General features: G+C 43.3%; 1 protein-coding gene across 4 annotated transcripts in view; it reads right to left on the bottom strand.

The window, feature by feature from the left end:
* Positions 1-24,387, bottom strand: part of DENND1A (DENN domain containing 1A) — a 1,535,852-nt gene that overhangs the window by 1,058,595 nt on the left and 452,870 nt on the right. For all 4 annotated transcript variants that reach the window (XM_077478826.1, XM_077478827.1, XM_077478824.1 and 1 more), the window contains exon 5: positions 16,198-16,317. In XM_077478826.1, coding sequence (XP_077334952.1) covers positions 16,198-16,317 — 120 coding nt within the window. The remainder of the gene's footprint in view (positions 1-16,197; positions 16,318-24,387) is intronic.

Consider the following 24,387-nt stretch of genomic DNA (forward strand, 5'->3'; position numbering starts at 1 on the left):
TCAACCGGTCTGCTCCAGTCTCTCTCAGGGTCTCCCAATGCAGCTTGAGCCAGAAGGCAGACTGTACAACATCACCTTAGAGGCTGGCCATGCCCCCTCCTTGAGTACAGCCCAATCAAAATGCAAGCCTCAGCAGGCTTTGCCTCGGGCATTTTCTGCAGGAATGAGAGTGAGTTTATCCAAGCGCCGCCTGATCCGCTGCTGGGGAGGAGTTTGTGATCTCCCCAGATTGGGACAGTTTGCAACTGCAGAGGCCCCTCCCCTCTCCACTGTATAGAGGAAAGTGAACTGATAGCCAGAGGGAGATCCCGCGGCTCGCAGGGACCACAGAGCTGCAGTTCTCCCCCCTCCTGCTCCTCCAAAACATAGTGAACTGCCAGTTGGACGTGCATGGGGAGATTCTGGGTCCTGGAGCCCCCCACAGTGCCAGGATGCCAGAGACCAGTGGCAAGAGCGACTAATGCAACCCTGGTAGTTCTGCTACTTGTATAGGTACCTTAAATTGACCTGTTATCGCCCACTTGCAGTCCCTGTATAGGAAGGGCTGGAGTGAGAAAAAAAAAATTCAGTACAAATGGCCAATCAGTTAATGTGCTGACAAGAAGCATGCTGATAGGAGAGAGCACAGTGACAGAACTCATTGCAGTGTTGCTTCTCCTTTTGCTGTCCAGTCATAGACTGGGGCAGGTGTGGGATGATCTTGGTTCAGAGGAAGTGGGTTGAAAGACACTGGCCATCAGGCAGAGGATATTTAATGTTTAATGTCAGAAAAAAATGTTTTTTTTATTATTATGTTATCTTTTAAAAGGCTATTTTTATTTTTTTTATCTTTTTATTTTTGGCTGTTGTTCTTCTTTAAGATGCACTTACAGTTTTTTTGTTTTGTTTTTTGCCAAAGCTCCTAAACATGATCTTGTGAAATAACAAGAGAACTGTTTACACCAGAATGGTCATAAATGCTTCTTGAACAATTTGCAGGCTTGATTCAGAGCTACCGAAAGTGCTTGATGAAATTATTGCTGCCAAAGGAAGTTCAATCAGCTATTAACTGCAAGAAGCAATGCTTTTTCCTCCAGCACTGTGGGAATTTAATGGGTGTGTTAGAATTGCTTGTGTGTTATAAGCTTAAAGTGAAACTCAAGGCTCCCCCCAAAAAAAAAAAAAGGAACTACAAATACTGTAGCTGCTGACCTTTAATTTAAAGACACTTACCTGTCCATGGCTCCAGCGATATCCTCACCTGAACTGATTCTTCAATCGGCTTTGGGTGCAGACGTCGGGATAGCAAGTAAGGAAAACCAGAAGTGAAGCCTTGTGGCTGCTGGAGGTGTGTCTCTGTATATCTGTGTAAATCCAGGAAGTGACCAGGCAGCAGCTTCAGCTGCCCACAGTTAAAATGGCTGCAGCCAGACTCAGTGGAGGGAGATTTCTGCAGCATATTTGGCAAGTACAGAATCATGGTATATGTAAAATAATATGCAAAGTGGTTGAAGGGAAACTTCAGAATGGCAAAGATGTTTTTATTACATTATGTGAGCAGACTGCAGTTCCTCCTTAAACAGGCATAGTGGAGTCACAAAATGGTTAATTAAAACAGTGGCAAATGTTTTAACAACCAGTCAGTTCTCACAATTCAAAAGCAAAGATCAGTTTCTCTTTGTTTATGGGTGACTTTAATGTAAACATACCTTAAATCAGAGAAAACATATACCGTATTTATCGGTGTATAATACGCACTTTGTTCCCCCTAAATTGGGAAATCGGGGGTGCGTGTTATACGCCGATCCCCCGCTGTTGCTAGGGATTTCTGCCGCTATCTGCGGCTTCTGTGTATTTTCGCCGCACTCGGCCATTCGCGGCTATCTTCGGCTGCACTCGGCGGGCCTTCCGAAAGCTGGAAGCCGCCGAGAACGGCCAAGTGTGGGCGAAAATAGCCAAGAGCGGCCGAAAATACCCAAGAACGGCCAAGTGCGGCCGAGAACTACCGGCACCATTTTTAAACGGCAAATGACTGACAAGACTGCAAATGCAAGGCTGCAAATGACTGACAAGGCTGCAAATGCAAGGCTGCATACAACTGACAAGGCTGCAAATGCAAGGCTGCATACAATTGACAAGGCTGCAAATGCAAGGCTGCATATGACTGACAAGGCTGCAAATGACTGACAAGGCTGCAATGCAAGGCTGCAAATGACACTGACAAGGCTGCATTGATGGGCATTTAAATGTAATTTTGTTTCCTTAAACTTCTCCCCCAAAAAAATGTTCTTCTTTTAAATTCCCTCCTAAACTTGGGGTGCGTGTTATACGTTGGCACGTGTTATACGCCGATAAATACGGTAAATGTGTTTGAAGTCTTAGCAACACTTGGAGTCCCCTATTTGTCATTTCTGGGACTGTAACTACATTACAAAATCAGGCACGTGTTTTCCTCAGCAAAAGATGAGCGATGCTTTCCATATGTCTGACACGTTCAGCTGACACCACAGAGGTCTCTGCTATGATAGGCCATGTACCACTTCAGTCTCATATACTCACAATGACAAGCAGTTCAAGGTCTTGTAAACCCTAATGACAGTTCACAAACTGCAGCCGCTTTACAACTCCTTAAGAAAACAAGAGCTTGTGTAATTTTAATATACAACTGTTGCAGCTAGATAAGTTCTGACAGCCACAGATAAGAGTCCTTGCGGTTGAGATAAGTTTGGTTTAACTCACAACACAAAATGTACACAGGATCCAGAGATGGCCAAGTGCCCAGCTTAAGAAGTGCAGGGAGGTGAAAGGCACAATGAAATAATACAGGATGTGAATTAGCAACTCTGAAAATGAACAGCAACTTTGAATATTATCAGCTGACATTTAAATGCTGCCTCTTCTAAACTGTAAGGAATACGATAAGGTCAGAAATCACAACATGGCTGTAAGGATTACCACAAACATTAAAAGTGTTGCTACATAATGCCTAGGACCAATGCACCCATGGTACAGTTGCCCTTTCCTGTCTTGTTAAAGTGGCGTTCCAGCCTTTCTTTTTTATCCTAAAAAAACACCCCCACGATTGGGGGGGTTGGGTCATTTAGCACAACTGTACGATCTGCAGATCGCTGGTGCAATATTTTACAGGCCCAAAAAATTAATTTTTTTACCCGCAAAGAAGAGTGAAGGCAGAAAAATACAATTTTTGTTACAGCACAAGCATGAATACGGTAAGTACAAATATCCTGTTTTCTTTTCTTTTCTAGATCATTAAAAAAAATTTTTCGGAGATAAATGGGACATCCAAAAGCAGCACAACTGAGGGGTTGTGCAACGGCCACTGAGAGATCTAAGGGATGTGAAAATTTTACTAGAAGAATATATCAATTAAATCAATGCCAGCAGGCTCGGACTGGGACAAAAAATAGACCCAGGCATTTTGGAGTGAGCAGCCCATGATGTGTTAGCCGGCCCCTTCCCCACTCTCCACCCTGACAGCTCCCGTGGGAGAAGTGCGGGGGGCAAGGGGGACCTGGGAAAGAGCGGGGGGGGCAGAGAGCACAGGGAAGAACCTTGAGAACATGGGTTGGGACGAGAGCACAGGGGGGCTGGAGAGCACTGTGGGGGGAGGCAGAGAGCATGGGGGGGCGGAGAACACAGGGAGGAAGAGCAGAGCACAAGGGGGCCATAGAGCAGGGGGAAGCAAAAACATGGGGTGGGGCAGAGAGCACGGGGGGCAGAGAGCATGGGGGGGCAGAGAGCACGGGGGGGCAGAGAGCACAGGGGGGCAGAGAGCACAGGGGGCAGAGAGCACGGGGGTGCAGAGAGCACAGGGGGGCAGAGAGCACAGGGGGGCAGAGAGCACAGGGGGGCAGAGAGCACAGGGGGCTGGTGAGCACTGGGGGGGGGGGGGCTGCGGAGAGCACTGAGGGAGAGGCGGAGGGCACGGGGAGAAGGTGGAGAGCACAGGGGGCTGGAGGGCACAGGGGGGAGGTGGAGAGCACAAGAGGGAGGTGGAGAGCACAGGGGGAGGTAGAGAGCACTGGGGGAGGTAGAGAGCACTGGGGGAGGTAGAGAGCACTGGGGGAGAGGCAGAGAGCACTGAGGGAGAGGCAGAGAGCACTGAGGGAGAGGCAGAGAGCACTGAGGGAGAGGCAGAGAGCACAGAGGGAGAGGCAGAGAGCACAGAGGGAGAGGCAGAGCGCACCGGGGGAGAGGCAGAGAGCACCGGGGGAGAGGCAGAGAGCACTGAGGGAGAGGCAGAGAGCACTGAGGGAGAGGCAGAGAGAGCACTGAGGCGATTCAGTTCGTATAGGTAGCGCTATACAAGTCATTCATTCATTCATTCACTGAGGGAGAGGCAGAGAGCACTGAGGGAGAGGCGGAGAGAACTGGGGGAGAGGCGAAGAGCAAGGGGAGGGTGGAGAGCACAGGGGGAGGTGGAGAGCACAGGGGGCCTGGAGAACACTGGGGGAGGGGAAGAGGCAGAGGGCACAGGAGGCCCGCGGAGAGCAGAGGGGGAGGTAGAAAGCACAGGGGAGCTGGAGAGCACTTGGGGGCCGCGGAGAGCATGGGGGAGGTGGAGAGCACAGGGGGAGAGGCGGAGGGCACAGGGGGGCAGAGAGCACTGGGGAGGCTGGAGAGCAAGGGGGGCTGGGGAGCACTGGGGGGGGGGGGCTGGAGAGCACAGGGGGGGTTGAGTACACTGGAGGGAAGTGGAGAGCACTGGGGGGAGGTGGAGAGCACTGGGGGGAGGTAGAGAGCAATGGGGGGAAGTAGAGAGCAATAGGGGGAGGTAGAGAGCACTGGGGGGAGGTAGAGAGCACTGGGGGGAGGTGCAGAGCACTGGGGGGAGGTGCAGAGCACTGGGGGGGTGAAGTGGAGAGCACTGGGGGGAGGTGGAGAGCACTGGGGGCAGCAGGATAGGAGGAGCAGTGGGGATGGCTGCATATAGAGAATCATTCTCTCCATCTTCCTCCCGCAGTCTCTGAAAGCCTACGAGAGGGAGAGGAGCAGCAGCAGGCATAGAGAGACTGCAGTTCAGCTACGTTTTCCTGCAGATTCTTTGACAATTCTTTTGCTTTCCCCATGACTCAGAATCCAGAAACATTAGTGCAGCATTGATTGAAAGATGCAAGGGTCTGTCAGGAGTCCAGAAACTCACCGACCTTTTATACGCCCACACTAATTACAAGCAAACAGATTACAGGCGAGGATGGTTACCTTTAATAGCCATTCAAACTTCTTTGAGTCAACTTTTGTGCATGTTATCAGGCCAAAATCACCAGGGCATATAAACTTTGGTCATTTGGGTAGTTTCTGTTGTAATTATGATTTCAAAAGAGTAAACACTGTTGACTGATAATAAATGGCTTCAGCCAAACATTAACCATGAGTAAAAGAAAAGTTTTTGTGTTATCATTCATATTCTTTGAAAAATGGTCAAGAAATCATAAATTCTGCTAGGATATTTAAACTTATGAGCACAACTGTATGTATAGAGAGGAGAGACATTCTGAAATGCACCATATATACAAGACCATCAACACATTAATGTAGGGAAGGGGTATCCAACCTTTTGACCTTCCTGAGCCACACTGGAAGAGGAGGAATGGATTTGTGCCACACATAAAACACACTAACAAATAAGAAGAGCTGATGAGCAGAAAAAGTCAGGCAGATCATAGGTTAACATTCCCTGATCTAGATAATGCACCTGAGTAATAAAACGTAATTTGTTTGTAAATGTATTATTTTTTTAACTATAAAAGTAAAAGAGGGCAACATAAAACAGTTTTTAATAAACTAACGTATCAATGTCTGGTTGGATATCTGGAGTATCAATTCTCAATAAATGAAAGTCAGGATGAGCTCAGGCATGTTGGCAAGTCCACATGCCTGTGCCCGCTAGGAAGATCTAATAGCAGGTAGTGAGACATTTCCTGATCTGTGCAGCCGTGGATCAGGAAACGTCTCACTACCTGTGATTAGCACTGCAGAGTGTCAACTTCCTGGCGGGCGCAGGCACGTGGACTTGTGAACACGCCTGAGCTCATCCTTAAATGAAAGGTGCTCATCAGATATTTTGGTTCTAATTTTGCTCTTCGTGGGCTTCATCCTCGAAAATATTTTCTTACAAACATAGATGCTGATGAAACCTGATGACATGAATAAGGCGTATTGCTCAAGCTGTGGCAGCGATATTGGCCCCCACTATTGCAGCTTCTGTGGAAAAAGCAGTGAACGCTAGTATGGTGCAAATTAGGAAAGAGCTGGGAGAAAATGTTTCTCGGCTAAATGAAGCTGAAATCAAAATCGCAAGCATGGAGGAAGAACTTTACCAGGCACAATCTACAGAGCAAGCCCAGGATAAGACAAACCAATGTCATACAGAAATTGGAAGATTTAGAGAACAGATCGAGACGCAGCAATCTGCGATTTTTTGGAGTACAGGAATCGCTGCAATCATCAGCCATATCAGAATTTTGCACCGGTCACATTCCTGAAGCCCTAGGTCTGCCCGGATCATGCATGATCGAAAAAGCTCACTGCATAGGGGTATACTCCTTGGAATGCACTTCCCCACGTACAATTATTGGCAAAGACCTGAATTATGCTAATAAAGCAGCCATATTATAGAGATATCTGCAAGCCAGATACCTGCAAATTGGCGCAATTAAAATTCTGATCTTCACCGACTACTTACAGGGTCAGTTGTAGGGAGATGGGCTCTTACTGAGTACCCATGTGGAAAAAAGTCCTCTGTTATGTTCACTGGTTCATTTTTGTTATTCTCCCTCTGTTCTACCTCTCCCCTTTTTTGTGATAACCTGGTCATCCACCAGGCAATCCACAAAACACCTAGGCAACATACCCAACCAACCCCTTGCGTACTAGTCTCCCTATCTCTAAAATTCACCTATGTGTATTTAATACCCGCACACCTCCATACCCTACACCCCCCCCCCCCCCCCAATGAGAAATACCTCATGGAATGTAAAGGGTCTCCTATTAAGAGACTTAAGGTACAGAGACACCTTAAGAGACTGGAAATTGGCAGTTCTGCTACAGGAAACCCATCTGACACACTCTGATTTCTACCGCATGCAAAAATTCTGGGTGGGATTGGTGCTAGGATCTGATGCGGTTGGCCGCAAAGCAGGGGTGGTCATTCTGATCCATCCAAATCTTCCATGCAAAGTAATTTTGAGTGATGCGGATATCCAGGGGAGATTTCTCATAATACATATTCAAATAGGCGACAGGGATCTTGTGATCTCAAACGTCTATGCACCCAACAACCCTGGCAAAAAGTTTTTTGGAGACCTACCCACCAGACTTATGCAATATCCTCTCACTGTAGGAGGGGACTTTAACTCCTCTTCACACATGACAGATCCTCCCCTAAACAACTGCCGAAGGCAGTAGCAAACCCCTTTCACCGCCACCATGGAACCTTTACCTTGGGACCTTTACTGGGCATGTCTCATCTCTCATGGACAGAGAATACACCTTCTAATCTAACCCTCACAAGGTGTTCACAAGAATTGACTACATCTTTGGCACTAATAATGTGGTCCCACTGACCTCAGATACTGAGATCCATGATATAGCCATTTCGGATCATGCTCCAGTATCAATTTCCTTTAACGATACGATCTCGCAACCTAACCCTTGCTTGTGGCGCTTTCCATCATATCTCCACAATAATGCTGATTTCCAGACATACATCGACATGGCATGTAGGGAGTTTGCCACTGTCAACTCCTCCCATGCGGACAACTCCAATCTTTACTGGGATGCAGGAAAGGCCTATCTAAGGGGTCGAATTATATCCTTTGCTGCGTCATATAAGAAAAATACCCTATCCAGTTATAGGACAGCAATGCCCTGCCTTAAGCTGGCTCAACAAGCCCTCTCTGCTCAAGACTCTTTGGAAAATAGCAATGAATGGCACAAAGCCAAAAACAAATTTGATACATGGGAAGATATCTTAGAACTGACAAACGAACTCATGCCGACTCAACCTTATACAAAATTGGTAATAAATCAGGTAAGCTCCTGGCTAGATTGTGCAAAGGGGCCAGACTGGTAGTGGCGGGTGTCCTCTGAAGAATTCCATCTATATAAAGGTACGAGGCAAGGCTGCCCCTTATCACCCTTACTCTTCAACTTGGCCTTGGAGCCCCTCTCTATATTCCTAAATACTAAGGCATCTTTACATGGAACTAACTTAGGTGAACACAAGCTGCGATCAGCTCTTTTCGCAGATGATGTACTCATTCTCAGGCAACCCCACTTCTGACATGACCACCATTAAACAGATCTTCGATGAGTTTAGACTCTGCTCAGGTCTACGAATCAATTACAATAAAACAAAATTCTTCCTCTAGGTCCCACATCAAACCCACTCTGGACATCCCACTTGCCCTTCACCATAGCTAAATCTCACATTACTTACTTGGGTATAAAGATTGGTAAAATCCCTTCTTCTCTGTATACCTTAAACTATCCACCTCTAATAAACAAAATCAGTCAAGAATTGGAAAACTGAATGGATCTGCCTCTCTCGCTCCTGGGGATATGTCATTTATTTAAAATGGTTAGTTTTATACGTCTTCTCTCCCCACTTCAAACCATACCTTTGCTCTTAAAGCATAGAGACATCCAGCCTTTGAATAAAGCCACCACTAAATTTATCTGGCGACAGAAGAGGCTGTGCATAGCGCTGACTAGACTGCATCTCCCCAGGGGCAAAGGAGGCATCAGTCTTCCAAATATTAGAGTTTATAACTTAGGTCACTTATTGAGGATAGGCATAGACAGGATACAACAGGCATTTTGGTACTCAAATTACTCTCTTGAATCTGCAATGACACACCCTTACTCTTTGGTGGCCCTACTACACTGCCAATGGAAAGCTTTATATCCAGAGCAACATCATAACCTTCTCCTACTAGGTACAGTCATTGCATGGAGGGAAGTACAAAATAGTAAACAACTATCCCCCTTCATATCCAGGCACTCACCTATCCTAGGAAACCCTGGTTTTTCTCCGGGAATGGACCACCAAATCTACACTTTATGGTCAAGGAAAGGTCTCACAAAATTTTCCTCCCTATGTGATATGGAAACAGGTACACCATATGCATTTTCAGACATAGCCCAGAAATTCGCTCTACCAAACTCCCACGTAGTCTACTTTTGGCAATGTGTCAACTTTATCCACACCTCTTGTAGGGAAGGAGACAAGAGATTTTGATCATCCATCACAGACCGATTGCTACATGCTGGTTCATATACCATCTCGGGCATTTACAAACCTTTACTATGCAAGATCACCTCCTCTATCTCATCCTTTTCTGTTGCAAACTGGGGCAAAGACTTTCCGGATCCAAAGTTGCTTGGCAAACTATTGTAGGGATACAAAGTCCTCCAATTGATACCTTGTGAATATTGGAGGGAAACACAGATGAAAATTCTTCATCGCGCCTATATACCATTACTCACAGACAAAAGCAACCCCCAGTGGTTCCTCTGCCCTCTCTGCAAGCTGGCAAGACCTACTTTAACAGACCGCTTCTGGTCATGTTCTTTCATCTCCACTTTCTAGGAACAAATCATATACTTCATACAGGGAATTACCTTGCTGCAGCTTACTAAAGACCCTCTGCTTCTGATCTTTGAAAACTGGGACAAGCAATTTATGACTTGGTACTCCAACGCTAATCAGCATCATAAAGAGTGGATCCTCATCAGTCTTTTTGCAGTTGGAGAGCAATTCTTAAAAACTGGACTTCATCCTGTCCAAAAATATCACTTGTCAAACAAGAGCTACTGTCGTAACTCCACAAGGAAAAAATTCACTACTGATTTTAACCATCCGGTTGCAAACAAGTGCTTCTTCTCACTATGGGAGGCATACATAAACTCAACAATACATCCAGAGTCAATCAAGTCTTTTCATAGCCCGTTCATCTACTACAAGAATCTCCTATCGCAAGAGGATAACAATGGTACTACTTGAGATCTCTTTCACCCTGTAAACCCCTTTAAGCCTACTGGGTGTGGATCCAGAACATTTACTTCTAATTTGCAAATGTCCGACTTGTAAGATCAACTCTCCACCCCCTGCCTGATTAACTAGTTCAAATTATACACCCAAGGAAAATAGTCGTAGGTTGTGCCTCGCCTCCCCCCATCTTTCGTCCCTGCCTAGTTTCCCCCTCATAACTTAGTATTCTTTAGCAGGAGATCCATCCAGTTCTGTATTGTGGTTTTCAGTTATTACCGGTTTCATTGGATTTACTGTTTTATGTTGAAAACATGTTTTCTAACCATTGTCCCCTCCCCCACGGGGTACCAGGGTACATTGATTACCCACCCACACTTATTCATTAATTTTATTAATTATATATTTTCATTTGTATCAGTATATTTTACTTTATATTATTTCATTTTATTTTCTAAATTTATGTTGTATTAACCTCTACTCTTCTAATGTAAAAAAATGTATTATTCCGGGCAACACAGAGTTCCTCCTGTCACTCACAATATATATCTGTATGTCTATTCTTCAATAAATTATTTTGAAAAAAAAAATCTTTAGCTAGTTTTATAAATACAGGATGCTTGCTCAGAATGATAATTTATCAATAATGTTAAAAATTTTCCAAATATGCTTTCTGCTCTTCTTTAAATGAGTCAGTGACATGCGATTTGCATAAAGATTTGTATTTGAAGAAACAAGATTTTATATACAAAGAGAAAGAAAAAAGGTTTTATATACAGTCCCAGTCTACATTGCACACAATAAACTAAAAACACAAGCATAGACCACACTGGTTAAAGTTTATTTATTTAGGTAATTTCTTTATTAGCCAAAAAAAGCCTGACAGGGTTTCTAATCCCTCACAGCTTTAACCAAAACTAAATTCTGAGCTTTAGATACAATATAAAATGTTGTTTTAATATACTGCTTTCACTTTTTTTTGTCTTCTCCCATACGTTTGTATAAAAGGTAGAGATTTTTAGATCAGCCACTGGAGGCAGGGCAGATTAGGAACTGAACTGAATGTAGCAACAGCTGAGAAAAGATATTAGCTAATATGCTAATGCAGTGTTGCTTTCAATGAGGTAGATGACGCACATTTTAGTATAGCAAGTATAAGTAGGACAACTATTAACTAGTACTGCAAACAAGAAAGCACTGCCTACAAATGAACTGCGCTAATATGACAAAACTATGTACATATTTAATTATAAACTATAGACAAAAACACTGTTTAAAATGAAACTTTAAAACAAAGTGTACTTATCCTTTTTCAAACTATTCCTTCACCTAACCAATTTCAACCTTCCCTTCCTTAGATGCGCTGTAGCTCCCCCAGATTTCAGTGTGCCAAGTTTTCAGCTTCGGGAGATGGTCTATGGGGAATGAATCTGCAGGCATGGTCGAGATATTCAGGACTTGCCGTGCAAGATATAATCCAAAAAACAGAGCGTGTGGCAATTGGATCTAGGTGATTTGGGAGAGGATGGCCAAGTTAGTTAGGTCAAGGAAGGAGAAAAAAAAGGCTAAAGGCACTAAAAGTTCTCCATAGAGGACTCACATAGTGGCTGAAATTTGAACTATTGGCAGTCCTGCAAGCACCACACAGATCAATAGCTGAAATTCAGGTATTGAGTTTTTAATGCATAATTACATTGGTCGAGCTTGGTCTGCTTACTCAATGAGGCTCTATCCTTAAACACTGCATACAAGTGCAAAGAAGACTCTGGGGGAGTGGGGATTGGGAGAGGTAAATCCTTGATTTCCATAGCCAGATTTCAGAGAATGCTGAGTAGCCCAAGTCTTGGGAAAAGACATTGTGGCACAGTGGAAGATTATCTTTTTTGCGAGATTTGGATATAAGACCTGGCTGGACGGAGGATGGTGTCACCCTCGCCTAGTCACTGCGGGAGGAAGCTTGGCAAAGGTACAGTGAGGGGAAAAAGGGTTTTGATCACCTGCTGATTTTGTATGTTTGCCCAAGAAAAGATCAGTTTAAAATTTTAATGGTAGGTTTATTTTAACAGTAAGAGACAGAATTGCAACAAAAATATCCAGAAAAACACATTTGAAAAAAAGTTTTAAATTGATTTGCATTTTAATGAGTGAAATAAGTATTTGACCTCTTCGCAAAACATAAATTAGTTACCTGGTGGCAAAACCCTTCTCGATAATCACAGAGATCAGACATTTCTTGTAGTTGGCCATCAGCTTTGCACACATTTCAGGAGGGATTTTGTCCCACTCCTCTTTGCAGAACCTCTCCAATTCAGTAAGCTTTTGAGGCTGACGTTTGGTAACTCGAACCTTCAGCTCCCTCTATATATTTTCTATAGGATTAGGGTCTGGAGACTGGCTATGCCACTCCAGGATCTTAATGTGCTTCTTTTTGAGTCACTCCTTTGTTGCCTTGGCCTTGTGTTTTGGGTGATTTTCAATGCCCTGGCTGAGGGAAGGAGGTTCTCACCCAAGATTTGACTGTACATGACCCCGTCCAATATCCCTTTGATGCGGTGAAGTTGTCCATAATGATTCCACCTCCATGTTTGACGGTGGGGATGGCGTTCTTGTGGTCATAGTCAGCATTCCTCCTCATCCTCTAAACACGGTGAGTTGAGTTGATGCCAAAGAGCTTGATTTTGGTCTCATCTGACCATAACAATTTTATCCAGTTCTCCTCTGAATCATTCAGATGTTCATTAGCAAACTCCAGACGGGCCGGTATATGTGCTTTCTTGCACATGGGGACATTGCAGGCAACTGCAGGATTTCAGTCCTTCACGGCGTAGTGTGTAACCAATTGTTTTCGTGGTGACTATGGTCCCAGCTGCCTTGAGATCACTGACGAGATTTCCCCATGTAGTTCTGGGCTGATTCCTCACTGTTCTTATAATCATTGAAACTCCACGAGGTGAGATCTTGCATGGAGCCCCAGACAGAGGGAGATTGACAGTTATTTTGTCTTTCTTCCATTTGCGAATAATCGCACAAACTTTTGTCACCCTCTCACCAAGCTGCTTGGCAATGGTCTTGTAGCCCATTCCAGCCTTGTGTAGATCTACAATATTGTCCCCGACATCCATGGACAGCTCTTTGGTCTTGGCCAGATTGGAATATGGAGAGATTGGAATCTGATTGATTGCTTCTGTGGACAGCTGTCTTTTATACAGGTAACCAGCTGAGATTAGGAGTGCTGCTAATCTCAGCTGGTTACCTGAATAAAAGACACCTGGGAGACAGAAATCTTGCTGATTGATAGGGGATCAAATACTTCTTTCACTTATTAAAATGCAAATCAATTTATAACTTTTTTGAAATGTGTTTTCTTGGAAATTTTGTTGTTATTCTGGCTCACTATTAAAATAAACCTACCATTAAAATTATAGACTGAGCATTGGTAGGGGTTGGTAGCCGAATCCACAGACACCAGTAGGAGAAAGACATTGGGAAGTGTGGAATTGGAATGGTGCCAGGAGCTCTACTACAAACTGAAGTTTAGTAAATGGGTCTTTAAAGAGATATGTATGAAGCGGTTTTCTTCACAGGTTAGCTCCTTTGTAACTTTGTGGACTTCTTGACAGGGTCATTTTAACAAGTCTGAAAGTCAGATCTCTCTGCTGTTTCAACTGCAGTTTACGAATACTGGCAATATGTGGCTACAGTATAGTGTGATATAGCAAAGAGTTCCGGTGCACATGTCCTTGTATGCTTTACGTGCCAATTCCAGGTTGCTCTGCTTCTAATGCCATATTAATAGTAATGTGTTTTAGTAAAAAAAAAAAAAAAATGGAAACAAACTATTTGTTTTTAATAGCACTAGCAGTAGTTAAGGTGCTTTACTAGGTAATAAGAAATGCTCTTGCTGAAGTGTATTTAAAGCCAAAAATGATTTTGTCTTTTGGATTGAGTAGCAATGAATTAGAACAATTTTTATTATTGTCTATGTCCCCGCTAGGGAAATTCACCGCTTAATATTTGTCCTGGTAACTATTCTTACCTGCACTGAAAGTAAATGCATAAGATAAAGTCTTTTCCCTTACAATTTCATTTTGCTAAAGCATATAATTACTTTTCTGGCATTAGGGGTATTGCTAGACCCTCATTCCTAATCTTTAAGGACAGGTTACTGACCTGAATGGTAGGAGGAGACTGATGAAAAGCTAACGTGCTACCAATATTCAAAAAAGGTCTGAGATACATACCTGGAAACTACAGGCCAGCCAGCCTAACATCAATAGTTTTTATAGAATTTGCTGATTAAAAGAGTATCATTAATAGTAACAATCATGAATTTATAAAAGATCATTCCTGCCACACCAACCTATTAACATTCTATAAGGAGGTGAGCTGTAATCTGAATAGAGGAAAGCCTGTGGACATAATGTATTTAGATTTCGCTAAAGCATTTGACACAGTAGCCCATAAACGCCTAACTTACACCTTGAGATCTTTTGGCATTGATAATAGTGGATTTACAGTACAGATAGAAAACTGTTTGCAGGTGTGCATCCAAAGGGTGGTGATAAATGGTGTATCTTCTGAATGGTCTGGAGTTGTGAGTGGGGTGCACTAGGCCTCTGTCCTGGGATCAATTCTGTTTATTTTGTTCATAAATGATTCAAAGGTTGGTATAAATAGGTCAATCCAAGTGTTTGCTGATGAGTTAATGTGAGTTAAACATCTGTAGTAGTAAAATTATTACAGTCATCCCTACCCATATGATCATTTAAAATCACATAACCTGCTGAAACCAATGCATTATGTTTTCATTCCTTTTGCTGTCACTCACTTATGACATATTCAGCAGCAGAGGAATATACACACAATCACACTATAGGTAAATCTGACAAGCCAAATATTAGCCGTCAGATGAAAGTGATCAGGCGGCTGTAAAGCCACCCAATCACTTTCTATCACCTATGGTATGATCATCAGCCTTTCCCTGCCCCCACTCCCCCATCCATTTCCTGATCTCCCCTTCCTACTAGGAACCCAAAATCAATTACTAAAAATTGAAAATTCAGAAAGCTTAAATTGTTGCCGTTTCACACGCACACGCAATTTTAAAGCTTGACATGTTGGGTATCTATTTACTGGGTGCAAAATTGTCTTTTTTATTTTAACATACATTATGTAGCCTATTGCTTTTGTGTGACCTACAATTAACTGTATTAAGATGCATTTTTTACTTACATACGGGTTAATATCGTGAAAAAAAATTGGCACAACCATAATTGTATCCACAGGGTGTCTGCTTTCAGAAAATATATAATGTTTCAGGGGGTTTAGGTAATCCTAAAATTATTTTTTAGACGAGAGCAAAAAAAAACAAAAAAACAAGTCAAATTGATCAATTGTTTTAATCTTTTTTTTTTTTCCTGTATCACAGATGTTCTGAATCACTATGGTGATGGTGATACCTAGCTCTATTTCAGCAAAACATGTGATACGGTTCCACATTATGGTATTATGATCTCAGAAATAGGCAGATAGCTAAAGGATATATATCAGAGTGCATCTACAATGGGGGTTCATGCAGAACAGAGACCAGTCACTAGGGGTATACCACAAGACTCTGTACTAAGTCCAGTTCTTTTAAACCTAGAGGTTGGAGATGGTTCTCATAGATTAGAGTTGGGGGCCACTCTCCACAGAATGTATTAACCAAAAAAAAGGCCTGAATCAATAAACCATTTTGTCTTTTCTTGTTGTCACTCTTCTATGTTTCTGGAACAGGAATATAGAGGAAATCTTCCAACGGAGACACTTTCTGGAGACATCTGCTTAAGAAAAGAGTGGCCTTATAATGAAGTGACTTCCTCCAACTTCCCATTGTGTCTCCAAGATAGAAAGTGAAGGAAATCTCGCCAATAGTTGCTTAAGATAACCACATTTCATCTTTTCAGTCTTTTGTGTTTTTCTAGGTGAGCAGGCATTCAAATACAATTTTATGCTGTAAAAGGCTATGGAAACAGTAAATTCTGAACATGCATTTAACTGGCCCTTACATTGTTCTCATATTATAAAGTCACATGACCACAATTAAAAACAGTTTAATATATATGACAACCGTCCACATTTCATCTGCAAAGAACTTCTGGAGATAGGAGACTTGGAGGTCTGCACAAGCTGAAATGTGTACTGTAGACAGACACAGCTGGCCTTACCTTAAGATACAAAAGCAGCTTTTAGCGCCTGAAGATAACCGGCAGAAGCCAAACCTCTGCTTGCTGTCAATGTCAGTCAGCACAAATGTAAAGTTCTGCCCGACATGACTGGCCGAAAGGCTGAAAACAGAAGCACAGACAGAAGACAGCATGTAAATAAGTATCACAGACCAGGCGACAGCATTAAACCATGTCAGTAATCAAATAATCATTTGTTTCAGTAACAAGTATCCAAGATACCCTTGAGGTTTTTATGAAATGAGAGATTTATAATCATTTACAATACATACAAACACAGTATATGCCCTTTTTGTGCTAAATACAATGTTTTCCATAACAAAGTAGTAATATTTCCAATAGTGATTTTTATTCAAGTTAAATATGAGACAAATAATTTGACACTGTGGACTACAGCAACAAGAGATATTCCAAGTTTAGTTTGTGTAGGGTAGTTTAAGGATTAAATTGGTTGCAAGAGCCTTATTTTATTTGATTCAATTTTCATAAATCAGCCTCGGGATGCAACCGATTGTAAAGGTATGATGCAATCCAGGTATAAAACGTTCAGGCTGTACGCTAGTTGTTCCAAACCACTATTAGTCCAGCATATGGTCTGGGTAACTGTTACCCTGTTTCTAGGGTGGAGAATGTTTCTATTTCTGCGTGCAAAGGCTTTTAAAATATATCTATGGTCAAAATGTAAAATCATGTATTACATTTCACACTGTATTTCAATCATGTCTAGGCTACTCCTATTACTCTGAACAATCTTGAAGTTTTTAAACTCTGTAAAGTTCTCCATACATTTTCTTTCTGGAATTCTGAGATACTTATCCACTATGCTCTCTGGGTAGGCACTGCTGTGTCACACAATTCACAGAGCCTGCCTTCTGAACTACAGAGCTGCTGAGAAGAGTTTCAGGAGGTGGAATCAGTACAGGAATCACAGCTTGAATTCAGCAAGGTACCATAGGATATGCAGTCCATACAAAATTAAAGTAAACAGCGTAAGAGAAGCTGCAAAGCATGTTGGGAATCCAGGAAGATGTGGAAAGAGATAGTCAGCAGACAGGCCGCATGAAAGGAGATATTTCAAGTAAGCTTACTATATATTAATATGTCAAATAAAGTCATTGTTTGTATTGTTTTTACAATGCTGATGTTATAGACTCAAAGTGTAGGCTGTAACCAAAGAATTCCTGTAAAAAGTCAATGTTTTCAAATGGCAAAGAACTGATTTAAAGGGTTTTCTCACCTTAAAAAAAAAAAAAAAAAGGAAAAGGTGAACTAACATCATACACCAGAAAGTGATAGGTTAAGCCAAGGTTACCAGACTCCTCCACTCTTTCCAGGAGTCCAGAATCACATTAGAGGGCTTCTGTATGGTGAGTAGGAGGAGGCCAAAGAACATCTGTTCCTAGTTCTCCTGTGCAGTGATTGAAGGCAGACGTGTCAATTGTCTAGCCACTTCCATTTTCAAGGATGTAATTTGCTGGCTGTTACAGCCAGGGAAGCAGATAACCAAGCACAGTCTATGTTTAGTTAGCTGCTTGGAGGGCAGGGAAGATACGTCTCCAAAAATATGTCACCTTCTCAGTGATATCAATGGGGGTTTGTTAACCCCTCCTGTGATAGCAAAAAAGTTAAATAAAAAAAGTTTAATACATTTTAATTATAAAATATATAATAAAATAAACCTAAAGTGGAAGTAAACTCCCCTATGGTTTTCAGCCAAGGAAGCTGCCATCTTTGCCTCTGATTAATCTTCAACTGCTATGGTGCTGCACATGTGATTCGTTATGACACCAGCCATTGGATGGTTTGATAGTTTGGCTGAGAGCACAGCCAATGTGCAGTTAGCATTCCCGGCATGCCTTTTTTTTTTGTTTAAACTGTTTAACTGTTTAAATCGATGGGTTTACTTCCACTTTAAAAAAAAAAAAATCAAACGTAACCCCCCCCCCCCCCATGTAAACTGCAAACATACCACATAAGGTGAGGTAGTACCATAGCACACTGTTAACACTAAACTGATGAGAAGTAAAGCCTTTAAGGACTCATGCTCAATGAATATTTTGCTAACTCTCCTGAACTCCTGGCAGCAGAGTTTTAGCGAAAAAAAAAAAAAAAAGATTGTTGCTTGTAAACTCTTGGAACATGTTTAGGTGCCTCAAGCTTGCCGTTTTTTCCCTGACCAGACTTCTTATTCTGGCCAATTAAATGAATTAATGCTCAAGCGCTAAACATGCCTTGCGCTTAGGTCTGTTTTTATATAATTTTAAGCAGGCCAATTGTTTTTCGGACAAACCTTTTTCGATTAAAAGCACTGGCTGTGGTATTTTTTTTTCGGCTTCTAAATTGTATGTATGCATGGGCACAAAGGCTAACATGCAGGGATCTTTGAAGGCAGAGGGGAAAAAAAGACAAACGCCCCTGGGAGCAGGAGAAAAATATGATTTTTTATAACAGCTTACCTGTAAAATCCTTTTCTTTGAGAACATCACAGGACACAGAGCACCATAATAATTACTATATGGGTAAATAGGCACCTTCAGGTGATGGACACTGGTAAACCCAATATACGAAGTTTACTCCCTATATAACCCCTCCTCCTACCAGGAGTACCTCAGTTTTTGTAGCAAAGCAATATACTTAAACCCCAGAAAGAGGGGAGGGACCTTTGTCCCATGATGTACTCCAAGAAAAGGATTGTACAGGTAAGCCGTTATAAAAATCCTATTTTCTTTATTGTACATCACGGGACACATAGCACCATAGTAATAACTATGTGGGACGTCCCATAGTAATGCTATTTGAGGGGAGGGAGACACAACCCGTAGGGCACCCCCAGACTTGATGACTTATACTGCTGCCTGCAGCACACTGCACACAAAGAAGATATCCTTAATGCCTTCTTACATCCATCTGATAAAACTTGGTTAAAGTATGCACTGAAGACCAAGTTGTGGCCTTACAGATCTGACCCAGGGAGGCCTGGTGACGCACTGCCCAAGAAACACTAACAGCGCTAGTAGAGGGCGCTTTGATTTGAAAAGATATAATCTTACATGTTAAATCATAAGATTGAATTATAACGTGCCGAATCCACTTAGCAACAGTGGATTTCAAAGCTGCCCATTCCTTCTTAGGACCTTCTGGCAGTACAAATAAGACATCGGTCTTCCGGATCGGAGCAGTTGTCTTTAAATAGACTTTGACCGCTCTAACTACATCAAGACAGTGTAGTGACTTCTCTTCCCTGGAACATGGTTTTGGAAAAATTATGGCAGGACAATTTCTTGATTCAGATGGAAACCTGAGACCACTTTTGGCAGAAAACCTGGACGAGGGCACAAAACCACTCTGTCCTCATTAATAATCAAGTATGGCTCTTTACAAGTAAGAGCAGCCAATTCTGAAACCCTCTTTGCTGAGGACATAGCAACCAAGAACACTAACTTCCTTGTCAGAAGAACTAAGGGAATATTCTGTATCGGTTCAAATGGCTGTTGATGTAACACTGAAAAAACTAAGTTCAAGTCCCAAAGGTTCAAAAGTGATCTAACTGGTGGATTAAGCCACATCACCCCTTGCATAAAACCCCAGACTAAAGAATGTGTAGCAAGCGGTCTTTGAAATAAGACCGATAAAGCTGAGACTTGGCCCTTAATAATACTTAAGGTCAACTTCATCTCTACCCCTAATTGTAGAAAGGCAAGAATTCTGCCTATGATAATATCCCCTTGGGTGCCAACTCTTGGATTCACACCAGGAAACATAAGCCCTCCAGACTCTATAATATATAGTTGTGTAAACTGGCTTCCTTGCATTAATCAAGGTAGAGATAACTGACCCGAAAAGCCCATGTTTCTTCAGAATGCGGGTTTAATAGCCAATCCGTTAAATTTAGAGTTTGTAAGGTAGGATGGAATATCGGCCCCTGTGAGAGTAGGTCTGGCCGTAGTGGTGGGGACCATGGATCCTCCACCGCAATCTTTACAATTTATGCATACCAGGACCTCCTGGGCCATGCTGGAGCTACCAGAATTAACGGATTTCTCTCCAGCTTGATCCTGTAGGGTCACCAACGCATCTGTTCCGCATGCGAGTGGATTCCTCATGTTGGACACAAAGTTGACCAACTTCGTGTTGAAACAGGACGCCAGAAGATCAACGTCCAGAGTTCCACATTTCTGGCAAACAGCCCGATAAATGTCGGGGTGAAGAGACCATTCCCTCATGAGCAAATGCTGGCGGCTCAAGAATCTGCCCGCCAATTCTCTACTCCCAGAATGAAAACCGCTGATAGGCACAGAACATTCCTCTCTGCCCAAGATAGGAAATGGTTCATCTCCCTCTGTGCTGCGAGACTCCTGGTGCCCCCTTGGTGATTGATGTAAGCCACAGCTGTGGCATTGTCGGATTGGATCCTGTCAGGAACCATGAAAGAGACAGAGACAGAAGTACAATCAAATCACACTTGTTTATTAATAAAAATAAAAAGGTAAATAGGATAAAGCGTAGTCAAGCAAGCCAGAGTCCAGTAGCCAGATTGGGTAGTCAGCCAGTCCAAAGTTCATAAACCAGATCAGGTAATCAGCCAGTCCAGACATCAGGGATACAAGGAGAGCAACTGCAAGCAGGATGGAAGCCAGGAGGGATGTCAGCAAGCCAGTCTTGAAACAACAGCAGGAGATGGTTCCCAGTGATGTGACCAAACGTGAAGGCAATGGAGAAATGAGCTGGAAGACTTAAAATAGGCAGGCCAGACGAGCATTATCAGGAACAGCTGGTAACAGTGGAGAGAGAAGAGAGCTGGCAATTAGCCGACAGCTGAGCGGCCAGCCCAGAGGAGGAAGGGCTAAGCCAGCCCTGACAGATCCTGACAGGACAGCCCCATAACATGAATGTCCAGGCCTTTAGAGAGCCAGACCTGCTGACTGGATCTCTAGGATGTTGATGGACAAGGTTCTTTCTGTCCTTGACCACTTTTCCTGGACAGTTGTCTTTTCTAGCACTGCTCCCCAGCCTTAAAGGCTGGCATCTGTCGTTATCACCTTCCAGATAACTGGTCTGAAGGATTATCCTTTTAGCATATTCTGGGTTACCAACCACCAACTGAGGCATTGGGACACCCTTAGGGACAGCCGCATTGGCAAGTTTAAAGCTTGAATCCTTTTGTTCCAAGCAGACAGGACACTGTTTTGAAATAGTCTCGATTTGGAACTGGGCATAGGGAACTGCTTCAAATGAAGCCACCATCTTTCCTAACAACCTCATGCAAAGGTGAATGGAGGGATCTCCTTTCGACCTGACCATCTGCACCAGCTCTCTTATGGAGTTTTCTGAGCTGTGTCTATGATCAGACCCAAGTACTCCATCCTTTTTAGCAGTTTTAAAGAAGACTTCTCTAGGTTGAGAATCCAACCTAAACTTTCCAGGTAACTGGTTGTAATGCGCACACTTTGCTCCAAACGAGCCACCAACTGGTCTATCAGCAATAGATCATCTAGGTAGGCCAAGACTGTTATGCCCTGCGCCCTTAACCTGGCTAGACGTGAGGCCAGAACTTTTGTAAATATTCGGGGTGTTGTAGCTAGCCCAAAGGGCAAGGCTACAAATTGAAAAGGTTCTCCTTGTTGAATAGAAACCACTGACCTGATCGACTTCATGTGAAAGGAGTGGATCTTCAGGAACCGATTTATATTCTTTAGATCTAGAATGGGTTCGACATCTCCATTTGGTTTTGGTACCATAAAGAGGTTTGAATAAAACCCCAAACCTTGCTCTTCTGTGGGGATTTGAATGACCACCCCTTGAGCCAGTAATCGGTCTCGTGCTCGAAACAGATTGCCTTTTCCTTGGATCTTTGGGAACGTTTGACCTCAGAAAACGAAATGGTGGAAACTCCTGAAATTCTAGTTTGTACCCTAGAGACACAGTGGAGCTGACCCATCTGTCCTGAATTTCCTCTTGCTAGACTTCTGAGTATTGCAGAAGTCTTCCCCCCACTCTGGCGAGGGGGGGGGTCCTTTCATAATGAGACTTTAGAATTCTGTTTTGCAGGTTTCTGCCCCCAGGATGACTTCTGTGCCTGGGCCTGACCCTGAGGCTTTAGTCTACAGTCTGACAGCGGAGGCCATCGCCACTGCCTAGAGGCGGATGCCCCTGGCGCAGGAGAAAGAGTCTGCTTAAATGAAGGGTGTTTATTCTTTCTTTTGACTGGCAAGAGATTACTTTTCCCACTAGAAATTATTTGGATGTATTTGACCAATTTATCCCCAAATAGCCAATCCCCATGAAAAGGAAACCCAGGCAGGAGTTTCTTGCATGGTGATTCGGCTGACCAATTTTTTAACCACAAAATCCTACGCATGTGTACTAGCACAAGCACAAGGCAGGACTCCTGGTGAATAGAATCTTTAATGGCGTCTATTGCAAAACATAAAGCTCTTGGTAGTTCAGCCAAATCCCGGGCTTGCTCTACAGGAACCTTTTTAACCACTTGCTTACTGGGCACTTAAACCACCCTCCTGCCCAGACCAATTTTCAGCTTTCAGCGCTGATGCACTTTGAATGACAATTGCGCGGCCATAAAACACTGTAAGAAAATTAAATTTTTATCATTTTTTTCTCACAAATAGAGCTTTCTTTTGGTGGTACTTAATTACAGCTGGGAGTTTTATTTTTTGCTAAAGAAACAAAAAAAGATGCAAAAAAATAAATAAAAAATAAATCATGTTTAATAGTTTGTTATAAAATTTTGCAAACAGGTAATTTTTCTCCTTCATTGAAGTGCGCTGATGAGGCGGCACTGGTGTGCACTGATAGGCTGCACTGGTGGGCATCGATAGGCATAGTTAAGGTGGCACTAATAGGCACAGATAAGGTGGCACCGATAGGCACAGATAAGGCAGTACTGATGGGTACAGATAAGGCGGCACTGATGGGCAAAGATGGGCACAGATAAGAAGGCACAGATGGGTGACACTAAGGGGCACTGATAGGTACCACTGATAGATGGGACTGATGGGCACTGATAGGTGGCACTGCTGGGCACTGGTAGATGACACTGATGGGCACGGATATGTGGCACTAGGGTGCAGCACCGTTGTGGAGGCAGATTGTGGGCACTGATGGGTGGCACTGTGGGCGGCACTTTTTAATTACTGAGGTGGCACTGGCAGGGGGCAGGTGGGCACTGGTAAGCTGGTCGGGACATCAGTCCCGATCACGGCCGCCGGTGATCGGCTCTTTTTTTTCCTCGCGCTGACAAGGAAAAATAGCCGATTACCGGCTCCGTTGTATCACATGATCAGCTGTCATTGGCTGACAGCTGATCACGTGGTAAGGGGTCGGGATCGACCCCTTGCTTCGATCCGTGATCAGGCGAGTCTCATAGACTCGCTGATCACAGAGCGCGACGCGTCAATAGACGTAGTCCCGGCAAAGGAGGTCCGCGCTGTAGCCGTCATTTGGCTATAGCGCGGATCTCTAGTGGTTAAGGGCCTGTCTAAACTGATCCTTTAGGGACTGACAGATGCCTATTTCAGTGGCTGCAGGCCGAGTAACCGCACCTGCCAAAGAAAAAGAGGATTTTAACAGGAATTGCAACCTTTTGATCTGTTGGATCCTTAAGCATTTGTGCATTCATTGTCTACTAGACAAGAGAGACTTTTATTCACACTGGAAATCGTAGCGTCAACTGCTGGTACATTCTATCTTTTGGTGAATTTCTCCTCCATGGGATAGAGAATTGAGAATCACTTTGAGGGAGAAAATGCTTATCCGGGTGATCCCATTCAGCAAAAATAATCTGTTCTAATAATGCAAGGACAGCAAATGCATGCAAAGGCTGTGAAGGTTTTAAGGAACCCAAAGAAGAAACTGAACTTTCAGCTGACTCTGTTAGGGGTAGCTTGTCAGTGGAAGGAACCATTTCCGTAAGAGATTGCAGCAGAATTTTTTTAGATTGCAAGGCTGAAAAGGGTTTATCATCCGTTGTTTCTCTGCAGAGGAGTAATCGGTTTGTCTTTCCTCCTGGTCGCCTGAGGGTAACACCTCTCCCTCTACCCACTGTCCCCTTGGTGAAGGGTCTAAGGTGTGGGAGGGGGATCTAACACGCTCCTATCCTTTTGGATGGAGGATGAGATTAAAGCCGCTAATCCTCCTTCTAGAGCCAGCAGGGCA

The sequence above is a fragment of the Lithobates pipiens genome, unplaced genomic scaffold (assembly GCF_037356315.1).
Source record: "Lithobates pipiens isolate NorthernLeopardFrog02 unplaced genomic scaffold, aLitPip1_a1.2 Scaffold_1, whole genome shotgun sequence".
Taxonomy (NCBI): domain Eukaryota; kingdom Metazoa; phylum Chordata; class Amphibia; order Anura; family Ranidae; genus Lithobates; species Lithobates pipiens.